We start from the raw sequence: 19,060 nt of genomic DNA on the forward strand, positions 1-19,060 counted from the left end.
CCGTGAGGGGAGCGCGGGGACAGGGGAGCCCCGGCCGTGAGGGGAGCGCGGGGACAGGGGAGCCCCGGCCGTGAGGGGAGTGCGGGGGAAGCCGGTGAGCCCCAAGGAGCCCGGCCGTGCGGGGAGTTCCCGTGAACCCCGGAGATAGGTGAGTCCCGGTGAGCCCCGGTGAATCCCGGGGACAGAGAAGCCCCGGCCGTGAGGGGAGCCCCGGGACAAGGGAGAGCCGGCCGTGAGCCCCGGGACAGGGGAGCCCCGGGACAGGGGAGCTCCGGTGCGCTCGGGTGCAGGGTGAGCCCCGGGGCCGCGGCTGCTGTTTGCAGTCCCTCAGCCGCTCCACTGAGACCGGCTCTGCAATCCCAATCTTAGTGGGGCAGAAATGTCATATGACAGAGGGATGACTGCCAAATGTCAGCCAGTTTTCACATCATGCCTTGGCAGAACACAGAGATGCTGAGAGGAGACAAAATATTGATTCTACCAGAGAAACTGGTAACGTTGTCAGAGTGACCAGTGTCCTGGTGTAACCAGCTTCTCGTTCTGCCCTCTTTTGTTTGTTTTATTCCACTATTTTCTCCTGTGATAACATTTCATAGGTGGGTACTCTGTGGCTGACAAATGACTGAAGGGAGTTGATAAAATCCCAAGGTTTGTAACACTGGCACAGGAGGACGCTGATTGCGCAGAAGAGAGAAACTCAGCGTCCAGCCCAAAACCACTGTAGCTGAAGGGAAAACCCTTGAATTAATACCTGTTGGACTTCACAGTATGTCCCGGGAGACGGAGGAAATATGTAGCCAGGAGCTTTGAACAGATACTTGAGATTTTTCAATAGTAAGAAACTAAATGTTCTTAATTGAAATGCCTGTCAGATGTAGCCAGGGCAGATGGAAACACGGTCCTTCAACTCCCTGCGTTGACACATCCTCAGCAGAAGGGAACAGTATTGCCCTCAACTGCAGCAGTTGGTAACAGAAATCCAAACTGTGGCTGAGCTCTGTGTGTTTTCGTCTCCCAGGGGCTGTGACCTGTCGTGGCAGTGGAGCACACACGACAGCCGCCCTGCTGCTCCAGAGGGGATGACAGCTTCTGACCCATCCAGCAGCAACTGAGGGGCCATCCTGGACAGAGAGCCAGTCCTGCTCCACTGGGAAACCTCTGAGCCGAATCACACCTCCAAACTCTCCTTGGCTTAAACAGGTCTGGTGTCTTTGCTACTTTTCTTGAATACTGACAAGATTTTCGACACGGATGGGAAGGGAGATCAGAGTACACTTTCTGCTGAGAAGTGGTGCTATTGAGGCCAAGTTGCATTATGGTGTTTTCCTCATAATTATTCATTCACTGGCAGTCTTTTATCAATATTATTCTTCCTTAGAACATCAGATGTTGCAAATAAGTATAGACACTAAAAATACTATCTTGCTAATACAGTTTAAGCAAAAGAAGAAACAGACCACTCAGTAAAGGCCCTGCTAATAGCCTTAGCAAAGTTAGAGTAAAGAAGTGGTTAAGGATCTAGATGATTTAATCCAGTTTTAAGAAAAGGTTTTACAGTGAGCAATTAGATGCTGTTTAAGGAATTAATCACTAATGGGTCATTAACTCTGACTGCTATTGTACAGTTAACAAGCCGAGGCAGGATTATTAGACTCAGCACCCAATTAAGAAGGAGAAGATATTTACAACAAAATGAACAAATGAGCTTTTAAAAAGGAAAGGGACAATTTAAAAGAAAGTGTAGGAACATGAAAAACTAGATAGGGTAGAAGAAAGATGTGAGTTTGCATAGGCCCATCCCTTTATTTGCCCAGTTATGTTTAGCTGGTAAAATATTTATTTTTAGCAGTAAACTCATAGCTTTCCTTGAAGGACATGATGGCACACAGTCGATCCATTACAGTGCTGACAGCTGATGAGGAAGTCAGGGGGTTCTTTCCAATGGCTTTACAGGATACAGGAGAACTGGAGGCAACAGGGAGGGAGGAAAGGCAGTAGTGTCAAAATGTGGAAAAGCACCACTGCAGTTTTGGGGAGTCGACTCATTCCCAAGTAATGACAAGTGGGATTGTTCCCCCCCAAGGAGGAAGAGTGTGCAGAGCCTGTGCAGTCACTCCTTAGTGCGTGTCCGTGGCTGACACAGCCCAGGCTGTGCGGGCACTTCTCAAGCACACCAGGAGAAATCCTTCCCTTGTAGCCACCAGAAGAGATGTACCTTCTTGCGACCCCAGCATCCTTGGTGGTGCAAGCAAGGCTCACCTGTGAAAGGACCATGGGAGTAAGACCTGAAAACTGAAGCAATAGGGTTTTTGTTCTCCTCTCCTCCCCCCAGAAGTTCACTCAGGTCTCCTTGCTAGAAGTTAGCAAAATACCCCCCTCCCGGTCCCGATAGCGATGGCGCTTCTTCTCTTGACAGCACTTCCACCTCTTTGCCAAGGGAGCAAAGAGCTGTGTGCTGGGCAAGCCGGGCACCTCCACGGACACACACACAGTAGCACCGTCAAGTCCAGAGCCCAACAGGAGGGTCTGCCTCAACAGGGCTTCATTCCCCCTGAATTCAGGGGGGACCATTCATGGGGCCTCCCTGCGTGCCTGAACCAGCATGGCTCAGGGATGGCAAGCCAGGGGGCCTGGGCACAGTGTGTGCTCTGGTCCAGAGAGGCAGGTTGGATCTGCAGGGAGGCTGGGGAGAGAGGAAAAGGCGTTTGGAAACAGAAGGATTCCTATTATTATCTTTAAAAGAAGCTCTCCAGACAATAGATGGGGGCTGCTGTGGAGAAGGCTGTGAAGGGATGTTTAGAAACTGCTGTCTAAGGTTAAAAAGCTCTCCGAAGTGAAGCTGAACAAAGTTGACATACTTGTTTCTGACAGGACTCTTAAAGATACGCACAGATTGTGAAAATATAATTAGACGCCAGCCTTTGTCTGGCCACAACGAGTGGGAAATGGTGAAAGGAGAGGTCTCCCAAGTCTGCATTGAATCATCCCCAGAACACAATGAGGGCACTTGTGCATCTTTCTCTCTTCCCTAATGAGAAACGTTAATTGCCACAACCTCCCGAGTGTGTAGAGCACCCCATGCCCAGTGGAGGAGAAGGGGTGTTTCATTACAGCTTCTCAGCCCCATTACAGGCAGTAACGGAGATAATGAAAAATAAAGATGCCGCAGTTTTGGTTTCGGCAGGCGGGCGATGGGCACTGGGTGGGCAGGGGAGCAGGCACGGCGCTGGGCCGTGCCAGCCTCCGGGGGCTGTGCTGGGCAGCCAGGCCAGGCAGAATGCGCCCGCCAGGCCTCAGCCGGGTGTCCAGTGCCCAGGAAGTGACCGTCTGTCTCCCGCCGCAGCAGCTGGGCTGCAGGGAACCGGGACCCCTGCCATTCCCCTCCTCTGCAGAGGCAGCAAAGGCTGGGGACTGGCACTGCCCCCGGTCTGCCTGGGCAGGGGGCAGGCAAAGCCCACCTGAACCTAGGGCTGCCCTGCAAGAGCAGCTGTGGGAGTGCTGTGCCTGGCCCACGGACTGCCAGGGCCCCGGCACCTCTGTGCCCAGGGGGGACCCTCATCTGGCCACACTCCCTGTTGTGGGGCTGCAGACTCCAGGGCCACAGCCAGCTCCTGCTGCTGGAGGAGGAGGGAGAAGAGTCCACAGCCAGGCCTCTCCCACCCCTCCACGCATCACAGGCAGCGGAGGGTCCAGCCCGAGCAGCCCATTTGAGTGCAGAAACATGATGCGCAGCCTCCATGCAGATGTTGCCATTTAATGGTGCAAAAGCAGAAACCCCTCCCCAGGTACGGCAGGATACCTGGGCTCCCAGGCACCTTACACAGCTCTTTGCCCTACTGCAGCTTTTATTGTGACTAAAGGATCCAGCCAAGGAGACAGAACAAAAGAGATTGTTTTTCCTAAGCTATGATTGGGCCCCTAACTCTTCAGGGCATGTGGAAAAGGGAATTAAAGGGACCACAAAATACAAAGCAAGTCAAGGCGTGGGGGAAAGGCTGGTGCAAGGGACAGCCCTCCTGTGCCCAGCCATCCGGGGCAGCCGAGGCAGGGCAAGGGTGTCCCTCAATCATCCTGGGACGGGCCTTCCCCATGGGTTTCTCCCAGGTGCTGAGAGGGAGTTCAGATTGTCTGCCAGGGCTTGCCGATGGACTGGATGTGCTCCTTGGCCTTCAGCCGCAGGGCGGCAATGCTCGTATTGCGTGGGTCTGCCTCGTCCAAGGGGAACTTGTCCACAAAGGTGGCCCCACACTGGTAAGGCGGCGGCGGCCCCATGGCCCCCAGGGGCTGCAGCGCGTGGGTCACTGCCGGAGAGTTCAGGAAGGGCGGTGGTGTGTAGCTGCCGGGCAGGCTCTGCGGTGAGGCCACGAAGCCAGGCAGGGTCTGCAGGGCCGTGCTGCTGGGCACTGGCGGGCTGAGCCACGTCTCCAGGGGGAGGTTGCTGCTGAGAGGACCCATGGGTGTTGCCTGCGGCGAGCGGTTGAAGGAGAGGATGGGCGAGTCCTGCAGCTTCATGGAGGTCACCTCCAGCTTCTCCTGCCGCCTCCACTTGGCCCGTCTATTCTGAAACCACACCTGCAAGCACAGCCGTATCAGTCGGGCCCCGGGCAGAGGCTCACCCCTGGGTGCAGCGATGCACTTGAAACAGAGCGAGGGAAGCACGCAGCAGGCGATGTGCTGCACCGTGCTGAGCCAGGGCAGAAAGGGGTTTGGGGGCTTCGGGCGTTTCCCCGTGCCTCGCACTCGGTGGAAAACAGCCCCGCGGCAGAGCTGGCCCGCCTGTCCACCCGTAGCATAGAGGCTTCGGCGGCCCCGGGCTGGGACACGCCACTCAAAGGGCAGCGGCACTGAGAAGCAGCTGCCGGGCGCAAACCGGCCCCGAGACCCGCGCTGTCCCGCCGGCCGGGCCGGACCGGGGCCGTGCGGCTGCCGCGCCCGGGGCTCCGGCGGAGCCCCGCGGGGCCGCTCAGCCGCACACCGGCCGGGGCGAGGGGGGCCGGGGCCGTGCTGTGCTCACGGGCCCGAGCGCCGGATCGGTGCTGCTCCGGCCGCCGCGAACGCGTCGAACCGCGCCGGGCCGTGCCGTGTGTGTCTGCCCGATGCCGGGGGCCGGCAGGGCCGGGCCGTCGCGGGGGGCCGGGCCGGGCGTTACCTGGACGCGGACCTCGGGTAGGTTGACCTTCATGGCCAGCTCCTCTCGGCTATACACGTCGGGGTAGTGGGACTTCTCGAAGGCGCGCTCCAACTCGTGGAGCTGGTACGTGGTGAAGGTGGTGCGGTTCCGCCGGTGTTTTTTCTTGGGCTGCTCCTCGTCCGACGGCTTCCCCTCGCCGCTGCTGCCGGCGGGCAGCTCGGGGCTGGCGCTGCCGGGGCAGTACGGCTCTACGAGGGGGAGACAGGCGGGTCACCGGCGGGATCTGCCCGCGGGGCCCGCCCGAGGGCGCGGAGGAGCGGCGCTCGCCCGCCCGCCCGCCCCCCGGGGCCCAGCCTTGCCCCACCGCGCTCACCTTGGAAGCGCTCGGCGCGGCCCTGGGGCTCGGCCGGCGGCGGCTCTCCGGGCATCTTGGGAAGGCAGTGCCGGGGCCCCCGCCGGTCCGCCTCCTTGGCGGTGCCGTCGGGCGGGAAGGCGCCCAGCAGCCCGTCCTCCTTGGTGAACCCCAGGATGGCCTCGATGCTGTGCAGCCTCGACGGGTTCCCCCCGGGGCTCCGCGCCGCCGGGGCGGACAGCGAGAAGGCGCCCTCGGCCATGGCGAGCGGGGCGCCGGGCGGGTGCATGAGGCGGCCGGCCCGGGGCCCCGGCGCGGCGCTGCGGTCCCGCCCGGCCCCGGGGCGGCGCGGGCAGCTCTGGCACGGCGCCGCCGGGCGGGCTGGCCTCCTTGGGGCGGGGGAGGAGTGCCGGGGGGCGGTGGGAGAGAAGGAAGGCGAGGCCCCCGCGCCCCTCCGGCGTGGAGGGGGAGGCAGGGCATCCCCCGGCCCCCGCCGGCCGCCCCGCCCCGCCCCGCCGGCCCCGGACGGCGCCGGGCGATGCCATCCGGGGCCCTCGAGGAGGGGCGGGCCGGCCCCCGCCGCGGCCGGTGGCTGGCCCGGGCAGGGCTCCCCGCCGAGCCCCGCAGCCGGAGCCGCGGGACACGGGCAGCGCTCTCGGAAACCGCGGTGGGACCGACCCGGGACGGCGGGAGTCGCGGGAGCCGCTGCCGGGGGCGCGGCGGCCGGGCCCGGTAAAAGGGGCTCAGCGGAGTGGCCGGGGAAGGGCGGGAGCCCGGGGCTCCCGGGCCGGAGGGCAGCCGGTGCGGCAGTTGTGCGGCGGCTCTCGGAGCGTTTCTCTTGCCCGACGGCTCCAGCACACATCCCTCCCGGACGGATTTTACGCCCATCGGTTTTGACCCGAAAGCTGCCCCGCGGGAGGATTCGCTGCACCGGGCTGGGTCAGGGGCACTGGGGTAAACGCCGCTGCGCTGGTGCCCTGCGGGACGCTCGCCCTACGGCCGGATGCCTCCAAAGGCGCTTTGCAGACCGGGTGCTTGTGGGCAACAGGGACGCAGGAGACACCTGAAGGAGGTGGACTCGGCCTTTAAGACTTCACAAGCCCGGGGCATGTGCTAGGCGATATTTGTAAGGAAATTTTCCGAGATGCTGGTATAGAACAGAGCCTGTGAGAAGAACCGATTCTGTGACCCTGTGCTCCACGGCGCGAGGGAGGCTGGGGGGGAGCGGCCAGGGCATGGTTTCATGGGGGATGTACAAATGTTTGTGGAGGTGAGGCAGAGAGCCAGATCCCGCACATCACTTGGTACTTGGCTTGGTGGAAGACGTGGACGCAGCACTAACCAGGCAACGGCATCACGTCTCCCGCATCAATGTTTTTGCTGCTTTTCTCTTTCCGTCACTTTATCGCTTTTTACGCTAGCACTTCCCAGTTCCTCTGAGGCACCAGATGTCTTTTGTCACAGGTGGTTTAAGTGACAAACACAGTCACATCCAGAGTGGTTTTCAGCCTCCACTTAGCTTTGAAGATGCTTCCATTTGAAGCCTGAGGAGAGTGTATGTGAATGAAAAACACCATTGTTGGTGCTGCTTTCTCCAGATATATTTGCTAGTCTAATAAAAGGTATGACCTCACTCAATAAATCCTCGTTTTTGCTTCCTCTCCTACCAAAACAAGCTGCATTTTGTGTAGGTTTTTCCAGAGGAATCACTTCAAAGATTGGCAGTGGTTGCTTCTGCCAGTGCAGACACGTTTTGCAGGTTTATGATCTTGTGTCCCAAAGTTAATTACTTTTAGAAGGGCATGGCTTTTTCTAGCTCCAGGTGAGGTTTGCCTTCACTGACTGCTTGGGAGTGGGGGAGTGGTTTGGGGCCGAAAGAACCCAGCCATCCGTTTTCAAAGAGGGAAGAGGCCAACAGAAGAGACAAGAAAAGGTTAGTGTGGCTTTTGTGCACAATATAAAAAGCAAGTCAATACCATTGTAGGGGCATTGGAGGGTACTCAAAGCAATCAGTCAGGGGCCATTGTGTTCCCGTAATCTACATGTGTATTTCCCAAGAACTCTATTAGTGAAGATGAATGAACTGTGCAATGTCCCTAATTTCTTCTAATTTGGAGCTGGGGTTTTACAGCAGTCACAACCAACACAAAACATGCCCATCCTTCCAGAAGCCCTGGGCAAATTTGGGAATAATTTTTGCTCGTAGAAGAAGGATAGCAAGGTGAGACGAAGGTGCAAACCCCTTTAGTCAGTGCCGTGAAGGGCACTGGATTCTGGCACAGATGCTGCTGTTAGGGTGTCTGTCAAAATCGGCAGTTACAGGGGCAAGGCTCAGTTTTTTTGCTGTTAATCACAGTGTGAATGTTCAGCAGAATAACCTTCCACCCTTGAAGCAGGGTGCATGAGTCCCACACAGGACACAAGAGACCTTCCTCCCTAACAGAGAAGGATCCTCTTTCCTCAGCAGTAGACTACTGCAGCTGTATTTTCCATACGAAGCTACATTTGTCACGGGAGCATCCTTCTTGCAGGGCAGTGGAGCTGTTGAAAGAGGAAGCAACTCCCTTGGTCCCGATTTGAAAAAAATGCCTGAAAAAACCCCATAACCCTGTAGCAGAGCAGAGAGAGCTCTGACTCTCCCAGCTCCAAATCTGTCTTTTCTCTCTTGCCACACTTGAGGCACAGGCAGGCATGTGAGGCAACACAGTGCTGCGGGGAGGGAGGAAGTCTGATGGTTCTCTGGTAACAGATTTTAGAATGATGAAGAAAGGTGACTGAACAGTTCCCTTTGGGTCTAACGTCCTGGCTGTCAGTTGAATCCCTTGCTGCGACAGAGTCCCCTGGGACCTGTGTCATGTTAGTATGAAGCCTCAGAAACTTATCTATGGTACATCACAGCTTCGCAAAGACTGTTTACTTTTGGATGTTTACGGGGCAATCAGAATCAAATTTGAGTATTCATTAGAGGCTGAAAGGGACAGGATTTATTACTTGCCTTTCCAAGAGATACTCCCCATTCCATCAGCTTTTTTATTTTTTGGCAATATATTATTATAATTACTGCTGCAATTATGCTTGGAAACTAGCAAAAGTTCTCAAGATGGACAGTCTCTAAAGTGCAGCTGTCTGCTGTACCTCCTTCCTGCACATGCATATAAAGACTAAATGGGAACAGTTTTCATCCTGTTGGTGCTGTTGAGACATATGTATGGGACGTGGCTTCACACAATGAAATCAGCACCATAACATGCCACAGATTCTTCCTTTGCTCCTGCCTTTTCCTTATATGAAGCTGAAATAATTACTGCCTTGACAGGGCAGACATTTGAAGCTGAAGTCACACTGCAGGTGGGACATCGCTCTCTGGACCAGAGATGTGCAACAGGGAGCACCTCCCTGAAAGATAAATGGGGCTTCCAGGGTCACACAGCAAATCAACAGCAAATCCAGAAGTCCTCCTGCAGTTTGCATGCTCTGTATAATCCAACAGATTGTTCAAAACTGGAAAAAAAGGCTTTGCTTTTTTCCTCCCCTGAAATTCCTAGGTGTGCAGTTTAAGAACCTTCTTGAAAGCACAGTGCCCAAGGAAGCTGCTGTCACTGCATTGCTTGTGCCTTGCTTTTTTTTTTTTTCTGGTGAGATTTTTCTTTATCTGCCCCAGGAGAGTCAGTTGTGTTTTCTCCATGGACAAAGTGCTCTTTGGCATGCAGGAATTGCACAGAGAAACCCTTCTGCCTTGGTGCCTGTCTGGGCTGTGGGTATGGAATAGGCTGTAGCTGCTCTGGGAGCTGGGCAGCCTTTTCTGGTGGGAGCACCATGGGCTGGGTGCGAGGGCTCCCACATTCAGGCTCGCCGTGCTTAGCCATCCCTCCAGAGGGAGGGATGGAGGTTCATGCTATAAGGCTATATTAATGCAATCCTTCTTTACTTGTTTTCCAATTAGCCTAATTGAATTCAGATTGCTTAAAAGTGGGCACTAGAGACATTTATCTTGATGGGATGACGGCCTTGAGCTCCAGCGATCCTATTAACTATAAGAACCCAAATCCCAGGTAGGGTCCATCCAGCAGTAGCTCCCATGTGACCTAACAATTTAATCTGCTCCTCTTCTGTCCAGCACACACACAGACACACAGACATGTCCATGTCCACACTCACACGTGCATAGGTGCGTGCACACATGTACACGTGCGTTTGTGCACGCGTAGGGACACAAGCACATGCCCAAACACACACATGTGCACATGCACACACATGCAGTGGCTATGCCTTAAGGCTCCAGCAGCCTTAGGAGAAAGGTTTAGTGCAAGACATTGGAGAAGAATGTTGGAGAAAGACATAGGAGGAAGACCTTTTTTCCCTTTTCTTGCCAGCTGGAGCAGAGTGAGTGTGCAGCCTGCCTGCCTGCACACCCTGCTCCAGGCTCCCCTGGGACCTGTCCCCAGGGATAAACACCTGGAGAGCTGCATGCCCAGTGCCGTGTACCCAGTGTGGCCCTGCCACCTCCTGCCCCTGTGCCTGCCCAGCCTGCTCTGGTGTCTGAGGACAGGGAGAGCCGGTGCTGAGGGATGAGCCCTGCAGGTGCTGGCAGGGAGCAGGCAGCCACCTCCAGCAGGGTGAGGATCAGGCTCCTGCTGAGGGCAGATTTGCTGCTCTGCCCTGGCCATCATAACACCCTGCACAAGGGTTCTCAGGGAGATCTGGGCCAACGGTGCTGGGTCATCCCCTGCCTCTGGAGCCGGGCCCCACTGTACCCAGTGTACCCCACTGCTCCAGTGCCCAGCCCATGCCACCCCAGGGCAGGTGCAAGCTGCTCCAGCACACCAAGGAAGTGCCGTCTGAGTGTGGGATCAGAAAGTGATACCTTCTGCGAAGCAGCCCCGCTCTGCCACTGCAGACTGAGGGGGTGTGAGTCTGTGGTCTAACGGTGGTGCCTAGGGCAGCCCACTCCCCTGACAGCAGCACTTCACTGGGGCTGCACAGGGCTCCCATTCCACACAGCCCCCAGCCACCTCTCAGTCCTGCTTGCCTCTGCCAGCCCTGACATTTTTTGGAATCCCATTAATCGCTTGTTTGGTGATTCTGACTGTACTTTCTTCTCTGACCCTTTAAACCATGAAAGTGCTGATCCTATATCTGCTGATGAATTTAATTAGATCCTTTAAACCACTAGATGCTTTCAGTAAAATTTTTAGGATGTCCCAGGCACATTTTAATTCAAAAGTTGAAAGCCTCAGGCTTGTTTACTTTGGTGTCTTATAGATAAGACAATTCCAATCTGTAAAGCAACAGAACCACGTGGGCACAGCAGCCAGATTTGTACCAATGCGGAGGGAATACCTGCCACCTCTCCCTTTCCCCGGGGAGCCGCGGGCGGTGCTCCTGGAGGGCCGGGGCTGTGCGGGACGCAGCGGCAGGGCAGGGCCGAGCCCGGGGCTGTGCGGGCACGGACCGGGGCTCTGCAGCCAGCGGAGGGAATCTCATCCTCCTTTTAGTGTTAGCAAACTGGCTGCGTTCAGGGGAACTAGGAACTACCAAGCAAGAACAGTTCAACGTATGTTTGGGACGAGTGTTTTTAGAAAGTGCCTGGGTGCTCACCAGTAACATCAGGGAAAAAAATGATGATCAGCTTGAAATGCTAGAAAGGATTCTAGTAGAAAATAGGTAAAAGACATACAAAGAAATATATTTGCCTAGATTAATAAAACACAGTCCATATATGATGAACACATAAAGCTGCACAGTGCCCTCTCTGTCCTTTTGCAGACATGGAGGTGGATACCATTGTAACCATCGGTGATAATGAGCTTTTTTAAAGTAGCTGATTTTCTCTGGCCTTTTCCCATGTCATACTGTCTGTGCCAGTGCTGCAGCAGAAGGTGGTACAGTGGCCCTCCCTGGCCATCCTGGCACCCAGCACCTGCTGGAGCAGGAGGTGAACCTCTCTCCCTCCTCTCTGCCTCACTGCAGAGGTGACTTGGCCAAAAGGGAGAATTTTTCCTCCTGTCCAAGTGTGGACAAAGGGGTAAAAAAAAAGAGAGAAAAGACAAAGAGAAAAGGGATGGAAGGAAGGAAAGAAGGAAGGAAGGAAGGAAGGAAGGAAGGGAAAGAGAAAGGAAGGACACAAACCATACTTACTGCATTTGTTAATTTAAAATTAATATTTTTACTTGGTTAGGTGGAGACAGAGAGAGACAGAAAGAGACTTATAAACCTGTAGGAAGGTGTTACATATATTCATTTCTAAATTTATTTCACAGGCTAGCTCTTGGAGAGGTTACAAAGTCCTTCCTTTCACAGAATACCTGAGCCCCTCAGGAGCAGTGTCCTGCCTGTCCGACAGCCTCAGTCAGATTTAGCACAAGTGAAAGCCAAGCTTCTCCTCAGGGTTTAGGTGCCCTACCGTGGAAGAACCTTCCAGGTGGGCCAGATTTACGTTCGGCCTTCGATGGAGGTGACTCCCAGAATCAACGTGGTGAGCTGGTTTGAACCTGTGCAAGTTTGGTGCTGGTACCTCAGGCCCCAGAATTTGGCACACAGAGCAGCCAAGCAGAGTCACTGCTGTCCCTCGACGTTTAAACTGCCTTGGAAGACTGAGAGACTGGGAAATGAAAGCAGGCTGGAGGAGCCTGCACTGCTACAGAGCAGGGCTCACTGACAGCTCCCAAGCCTTGGTTTCCTACAAGTCCCCACTCAGTGTTACATATGACAACACTTTTGTCCCAAGCTATTGAGTTACGTGCTTCACTTTTTGTGTTTTGCTACATTTGGTGCAGAGATGGTCAAAAAAAAAATCTTTCAAGTTTTTGCAGCAAATGTCAGCATTTGAATACTGTGTTTGTTTCAAAATGTTTGAAACAGACGTGTTTTTATAAGAAATATATGCATTTATTTCTGAAAGCACTATTAAATGAGTGATTACCTATATGTGATGTATCAGAATTACAATTTTGCTAAAAAATACACATTTAATAGCATGGAAAAAGGCACATTTTTTCCCCAATATTAACTTCTTTTGAGCCATTTTTTCCATGGGGAAAAATGTTATGTTAAAAATTAGGATCACTTCTAACTTTGTCCTAGGCAGTCACAACACGTAACTTTTCCCCCTCCCCTCAGGGTTTTAAGTCTCTATCTCTTGTCTCTTTTCTCTATTTATGCTCTAGAGCTAAGTGCATCCCTCTGCCTGCCCTCACTCTGCAGTCCTGGCGAGACAAGACTGAAGTCACAGCCCTTGGGTGGTGGTGGCTCTTCTACATGACAGAACATTTCTGCTCGGCCGCCTGCTTCATTTCAGTAAAGGTGGCTTGTGCCTTTTCTTTGATCTGATCCATGTCCATGTTCTGGATGTTCTGCAGCTGTCCCAGGATGGAGTCCTTGTCCTCTTCCTCCTCCTGATCTTGTGCCACCATCTTCTGCAGGTCTTCTGGCAAACCCACATCATCTCCAGCCATCTGTATTTGATTCTCATCCAGTTCACTCTGATACAAAAAGCAGAAAATAAAAACAGCACATGAGAGTATTTCTGCTCTCCCAGGATCTACGGATGAGTCTCTTTTTTGTTCATTTCTTTGTTTTTTTAGGGAGAACCAAAACAGATAGCACAGATTTTTCAGTCAAAGTTTTTGGGTGCAACTTGTGAATTCAGGGGCTCAATCAGCCTCCATGCAAGTCCTAAGATTTTTCGGACAATGTCTACTGTATTTTTTTGAAGGGCTTCAGCACAGTCAAAACTGAAGCCCTCAGTGTCACTTGCCATTTTAGAAATCTTTGACATATGCGTTGGCCATGGTAACCTGCTGATCCTGCAGGAATTCCATTCCAACTTATCTGTGTCCACCAAAATCCTGCTGCAGTACACTGCTGAGTCTGCCTGTCAGCTTCTGGTCAATGAAGCAATGGCTCTAGAAAAACTGGGTGGCTACCATTGCCCTGGGGTTGGTGGGGATTTTTAGGTATCAGCACTAAACTGAAGCCTTCCAGAGGAAAGATGCATGAAACTTAGGAAAGGATTAAAGGTAATTAAAGGTAAAAGGGTCTCATCTTCCCGAACCACGTCTAAACTCTGCCTAGGTCTTTGGTTGGCCTCTCTGAGTTGTGATGAAGGGCAGGGGCTGCCTGGCACATAATCAAAGCAGTGTTGCAGTGCTGGTAAGTGGGGTAATAGGAGGACTTGGACAACAAAAGAGAGGATGGAGGTTGGGTGTGAGTCTGAGAAAGCAAAAGGAGACAGGAGAAGGAACTGGTTAAGCAATTAAAAGGGCTGAGATGCAGTAAGCACTACACACACTTGCTTCCTGCCTGCCCCCTGAAACGCTCCATCAGTGGGGCTACGGCAATTTTTCAAACAATGGTGATTTTGTTCACATTTTGTGGTGGATTCTGATGGATCCAGTGCTCAGAAGAACAGGATATTTTGACACAGTTCACACATCAAAGATAAGCATTAATGCCTCATTACATCTCCAAAATGAAGCATGACAGCAGCAAAGGCCTGATATGAATAAGCAGCAATGCTATCAGCAGGAGGTGTTTTTGAGAGTGAGGGGTCTGGGGTTTGCATGAATGAGTGCAAGAATGAATGGAAGGATGTACATGAGCAATGTGTCAGTTCAGGCCTTAGCCAGGACAAGCAGACGGGGGTGATCGACTGCACAGACACTATTTACTGTTATGTGTTTGTCCAGCTTTATGTTTGCAATAACTCTACTTCCCTTTAACCTGATTTCTCCCCATATCTCCTATGAAATTATGGAGAGTTCTATCAGGATTGTTACTCTTATGTGGCTAAAATGGGTGAGGCCATCTCTTCACCCCTTTGGATAAGGGTTGCTGCTGTCAGATCTGTGGGAGCATGAAACAATATCCCAATCAGCAGAGTTTTCCTTTATTGATTGTGTACCAGGAAAAAATGTGTTAAGCTTTTAATCAGCAAGTGCTGGCTATGAGAAGAGTTAGCCCTTTGGAAATCCTCCCAAGTAGCAGTAGAGGATGATAAAAAAAGATACAGTTCTAATTACTGAGAAGTGCCCCTAAGCAGACAATCACACATGTTCTTTTCTTTAGAACTATTTATAATTTAAGACATCATCACTGCACATTACTGTAGTGATTTCACATCTTTGGCAATGTGAACAGTTGTCTGGCATGTTTTTGCACCAAAGCCCACTGTCCTACTTAAGTCTGAGATGTGATGCCCAGCAGCTTGGAGGTTCAAAGTGTTCTCTGGCCAAAGAAGAACATATTCAGATATGGTCTAAAGCAGTACAATTCTGCCCAAGTCACCTGCCTCTACCCACTTGGCACTGAGCTTGTCCTTGAGCAGTCCTAGAATGAGCCCAGACATGGCTCTGACAGTGACAGAGACACTGCCCTGCATCAGAATACCCAGAGAGCACCCAAAATAGGGAGAGCTCCTGGGCAGAGAGCTGGGGCCGTGGGCTCTAGTCAGCCCATACAGACAAGCCCTAGGGACCCTGGCAAACTGCACTGGACTGGATGGTGTCTCTCCTGATGCCTTTAATCTTCACAGGCTCCAGGTCTCTGCAGGTGTTCAGCCACCCTTATAGGATCTTTGAGAACAGAGGTGCAATATCTGTTCTAGGAAATTAAATGTGCCTGGCACTGGTGTCTTGCCCCAAGGCCAGCTGGACTGGAAAACCCCCTGAGATGCCACTGAACTCTCTCACCCTCCCAAACAGGGTGGTCCCATCTAACTGCCGAGTGGGAATGCCTGTCCTAACTCCCAAACTGGCCCTGGGAACTGCTTGGGAGAATGCCCAGGCCAAAACTGGGTCAGACATTATTCTGACAATTCAGCAGCATAGGCGATAGATAATATTTTTTGACCCTGATTATGCATCTGATGTAGTCAGTCTCAGATTTTGTTTTGTTATAGATGCAGAGTTCTTCACATATACATGATACACAGGTAGGTGTGAGGGGAAAACAGTCTAAATAGCTGCTTTATTACAATTTGATTTTCAAGTCCTCTGTCCAAATTAAGGTGCAAATGAGACCAAATGCCAGTTCAGCAATACCGACTTTATTTTGTAACATTGCATGTATAGGGAAAGGAGACAAGTAGGTATGGGAAGCCACAGGTGGAACCAGTAGCCTTGTCCCTCACAAACACTCTCTTGTGCCATCCCCACACAGGGACAGTCTGGAGCAGAGATGGTGTGAGGGGACTGCTGCCTCCTGCCATCGGCACTGGGACTGCGTTTATCCACAGCTCACCAGCAGCTCATGGCTCTGTGTCGAATCCCAGCGCAGGAAAAAGGCAGTAAGTGCACAAGAGAGTTTGGTGGGTTTGTTTGTTTGCTTGCTTGCTTGGATTTTAAATAAAAATATTAATTTCTGTATGTATATAATTCTTTTAAAAATGTGGTTTGTTACGAATGTCACGCGTTGAATACTCCAAAGATGAAAAAGGTGCCCGTAGATCAAATGTCTCATGGCTAAAAACATCTTTCTGATGACAAATCTAAGTTGACAACTCTGTTAATAGGATTAGGTTCATTAAGGGTCTACTTTCTCTTATAAATCTGGCCCAGATAGCATGGAGCTTTAGATTTTACACTGCAAAGGGGGCCCTGCTTAGTCCTGAATTTCATGCATTCATTTCCAATGTGTGCTAATGATCAATACTGGTAATATGCAGGGTTTCTAGCCCATACCAGGCTATCTGAAATGACTTTCAGTTTTCAAAATAACTAATGCATTATCATGAGTCTGAGAGCATTTTGCTGCCAGAATGTTGTATCACAGAGTTGAATTGTTTTCCAGGGGCATATGGCGCCCATGTAATAATTTCATTTTCTTCCTGATATAATGTACATTTTCATAAGGGCTGATAAAAACCAAGAAATGCTATACAGGCAGAAACAAATGCAGAAGCAGCACATCCTGCAATATTATTGCTGGCTTAGAGCTACTCTTCTACCTTGGAGGCAAGTCTTCCAGTGTTATCACTGGAATTTGTCCCCAAAGAGCACTCAGTTCCTAGCAAAGCCAAGATCCTGCTGGAGCTGGGGCAGATCACCACTGTGTGCTCCTGGGTTTAGGAGGTGCTCAGCCCTGGGGGTCTGTGGACACCTCAACACCATCTCAGCTGAAAAAAGCACCACAGGTGGGAGCCTTTCAGAATCACAGACACCCAGCTCTGCTGATGTTCAGTGGAGAGCTGAGCACTTCAGGATCCCGAAGCTTTCCAAACAGGCCCCTCTTGCATTTGAAAACCGTGGCGAGGGGACAGGTAGGTGCTGTCCAATAGCCATCTCAGCATATGCCTCCAAAAGGACAACAAAGCCTAATGATATTTTACTACTCAGCTGCTAATTAAAATGCTGGTGTTTAGAGATTTAGGCCTACAATCCAATCAACCACTTAAAATCTTGTACTTAATTTTTTTTGCATAATTAATCTTTCTGTAATTAAACTCACCCTCAGGATGTTTTCCAGCTACTGCATTGGAAGAAATGGGCTCTTAAGGGTGGAATACATTTTACCTGACTTCAGCTGTCACCTGGCCTCCCTCTGCAAGAGGCATATGGCACTGGGAGGTGACCCAACTCCACCTGAAATGCTTATTTGAAAGTTGGGATAGGTGAGGCTAGAAGTGCTGCTCTCTTTCTGTTGATGACAGAGTCCCTAAATGACTTGCTTGGGTTAAGCACCAAATTTTTTAGCAGTTAAATTTAACATGAGATGGATTCTTTAGTAGAGAGTGATCCTTGTTTGTATCCAAGAGTTTTTATGTCAGGAAAAAGCTAGCAATCTAAATGCTGTCTGTGGCTTCTGTCATGATCCAGAAGCTATTGCAGCTGCTGCCTGCTTTTAACAAACCTCCACAGTTCTCTGTTGCTTTCTGTATTTTGCTTTTCCTGGGAATATTTGACAAACAGGAGCACTAAAGAAAAAGGAATGGGCAGTTTGCTTTTGCGCTTCTTGGGGGAAGACAGTACAAATGAGCCTTCAGAAGTTTAGCAGAACTCAAATGTAGACCTTGTACAGGAGTTTTCAGGGACTTTGCTTATGTGCTTATAGGGTTTTTTTTCAGCTCTTGAATGCTGCCAAGTTAAGAGCATATACTGATGGTGAGGAGAGGTCAGACCAGATCCTCCACTTGCCTAGTCACCTGTTTCACATCTGATAGAAAAAAGGTCTAAATGAAGCACTCCCTAGGGAAATCCATGGTTCTGGCCTTCTCCATTTCTGCCCTGGGCTGCAGTGGGGATCCCAGGAATGCAGGCAGTTTTGCCATTTCCAGGATAATGCATTGGCAGTGAGCGTGGTTTAAAATCAGCCCCTGAGGGAGCTGAGCTCACGAGCTCCAGGCTTACCTTAGGGAGTCTGTACTTCTCTCTCAGGTGAACCCTCAGACAGGCTCGCTCTGCTTTTTTCTGTGCAAATGCTGCATCTCTTTCCATCCTGGAAACCAGAAAAAATGTTCCTTCAAGATGCTAATAAAATACAGTCTTTTACACTGAACAAGGTGCTTGGCTGCAAAAAGCTGCACACAGGAGTTATTCCCCAAAGTTATGTAACTTGTCCAAAGGCACAAGAGGAGCAATGCCAGTAAAGTGATGCAAAGGGGTCAGACTTGCAGTGCTCCAAGCTTGTCCTCAGAACAGTTCCCTTGAGTCCTGTGAATAAGGAAGGATGAGCTAATACTCTTTGTCTGGAGTTTGTACCTGTACTACCTGTTATTGCTGACTATAAGGACGAACAATTCCAATGAGCAGAACACAAAAATTGCCCTTATTCCTTGGTAATTCCACTGGGGCACTCAGAGCCATGGCTGCCTGCCAGTGCTCATGCTCTACAAACATGACACTCTCTTAGTATGACACCACACAGAAGGGCAGGGGAGTCTTTCTGGGACAGAACAAAAGTTTAGCCATCCTGGAGTCCCTTCTCCCACAGGAAACAGGAGTGGATGTGTAGAGAAAGGATTTAGGAGGAGTATAAGCATCCTGCATCAAAACTGCCCAGCTTCCATACTCAGTGGTGCAGAGTCCTGGAGATGGCCACTGGCTCTACATCCTTGGCTGTAACAGCCCTGGGTGGCCTCTGTCACCTGGGAATTTTCCTGGTCTTTTCTTTGTCCACTCACTGTTTCACAATGGCAATAATTTCCTGTGGCAATGAATTCAAAAGCTTCCCTGTATGGAAAAAGACTTACTTCATTCGTGATTTTATAAAATGTTTTCACTAGATTTAAGAACTGGTCTGCACAATTTTTTGTTAGATTAATTGTGTATTTATTTGCAAAATATGTCTCCTTGAAGATTTTTGGTAACTTTTGATAACATTCACCTTTCCACCTCTCCCTTTAATTTTTTTCCCCCCAGTAGCATTTTCATGGAAATCCTATTGCAAAATTGGTCTTGTTTCAGTATAGGTACTTTGTCACATAAAAGCTGCTTGCAAGATGAAATATTACTTTTCCCCTGCTTCCAAAATGAGTTTTTGGATTTCTCTGTCTCTAAAAAAAAAATCCCCCCCCCCCAAAAAAAAAAACACCCCTCCCCAAACCTAAAATATGAGAAGAACCCAAAGCCAGTTTGGTTATG

General features: G+C 51.2%; 2 protein-coding genes and 1 long non-coding RNA gene across 3 annotated transcripts in view; 1 reads left to right on the forward strand and 2 right to left on the reverse strand.

The window, feature by feature from the left end:
- Nucleotides 1-6: 6 nt before the first annotated feature.
- On the forward strand, nucleotides 7-12,809 carry LOC108509644. The gene is made up of 4 exons (XR_001878671.1): nucleotides 7-148; nucleotides 1,019-1,200; nucleotides 11,744-11,958; nucleotides 12,650-12,809. It is a non-coding gene; the product is annotated as an uncharacterized LOC108509644 (long non-coding RNA).
- RAX (retina and anterior neural fold homeobox) lies at nucleotides 3,765-5,774 on the reverse strand. The gene is made up of 3 exons (XM_017839182.1): nucleotides 5,505-5,774; nucleotides 5,150-5,379; nucleotides 3,765-4,572 (listed from the first exon to the last, which is right to left on the reverse strand). The coding sequence occupies exons 1-3, from the start codon at nucleotides 5,770-5,772 to the stop codon at nucleotides 4,120-4,122; spliced, it is 951 nt and encodes a 316-aa protein (XP_017694671.1). The 5' UTR covers nucleotides 5,773-5,774; the 3' UTR covers nucleotides 3,765-4,119.
- Nucleotides 11,969-19,060, reverse strand: part of CPLX4 (complexin 4) — a 9,589-nt gene continuing 2,497 nt past the window's right edge. Inside the window, exons 2-3 of the mRNA XM_017839183.1 lie at nucleotides 17,828-17,915; nucleotides 11,969-12,964 (exon numbers count right to left, since the gene is read on the reverse strand). Of these exons, the coding sequence (XP_017694672.1) occupies nucleotides 12,737-12,964; nucleotides 17,828-17,915 (316 nt within the window). The 3' untranslated portion in view covers nucleotides 11,969-12,736. The remainder of the gene's footprint in view (nucleotides 12,965-17,827; nucleotides 17,916-19,060) is intronic.

Source organism: Lepidothrix coronata, unplaced genomic scaffold, assembly GCF_001604755.1.
Source record: "Lepidothrix coronata isolate B3197 unplaced genomic scaffold, Lepidothrix_coronata-1.0 Scaffold382, whole genome shotgun sequence".
Classification (NCBI taxonomy): Eukaryota; Metazoa; Chordata; class Aves; order Passeriformes; family Pipridae; genus Lepidothrix; species Lepidothrix coronata.

Coding starts and splice junctions, on each gene's coding strand:
- RAX (XM_017839182.1), bottom strand. CDS start 5,772: ATGCACCCGCCCGGCGCCCCGCTCGCCATGGCCGAGGGCGCCTTCTCG. Junction 5,380..5,504: donor CCGCGCCGAGCGCTTCCAAG/GTGAGCGCGGTG, acceptor TCCCCCTCGTAG/AGCCGTACTGCCCCGGCAGC. Junction 4,573..5,149: donor TACCCGAGGTCCGCGTCCAG/GTAACGCCCGGC, acceptor CTGTGCTTGCAG/GTGTGGTTTCAGAATAGACG.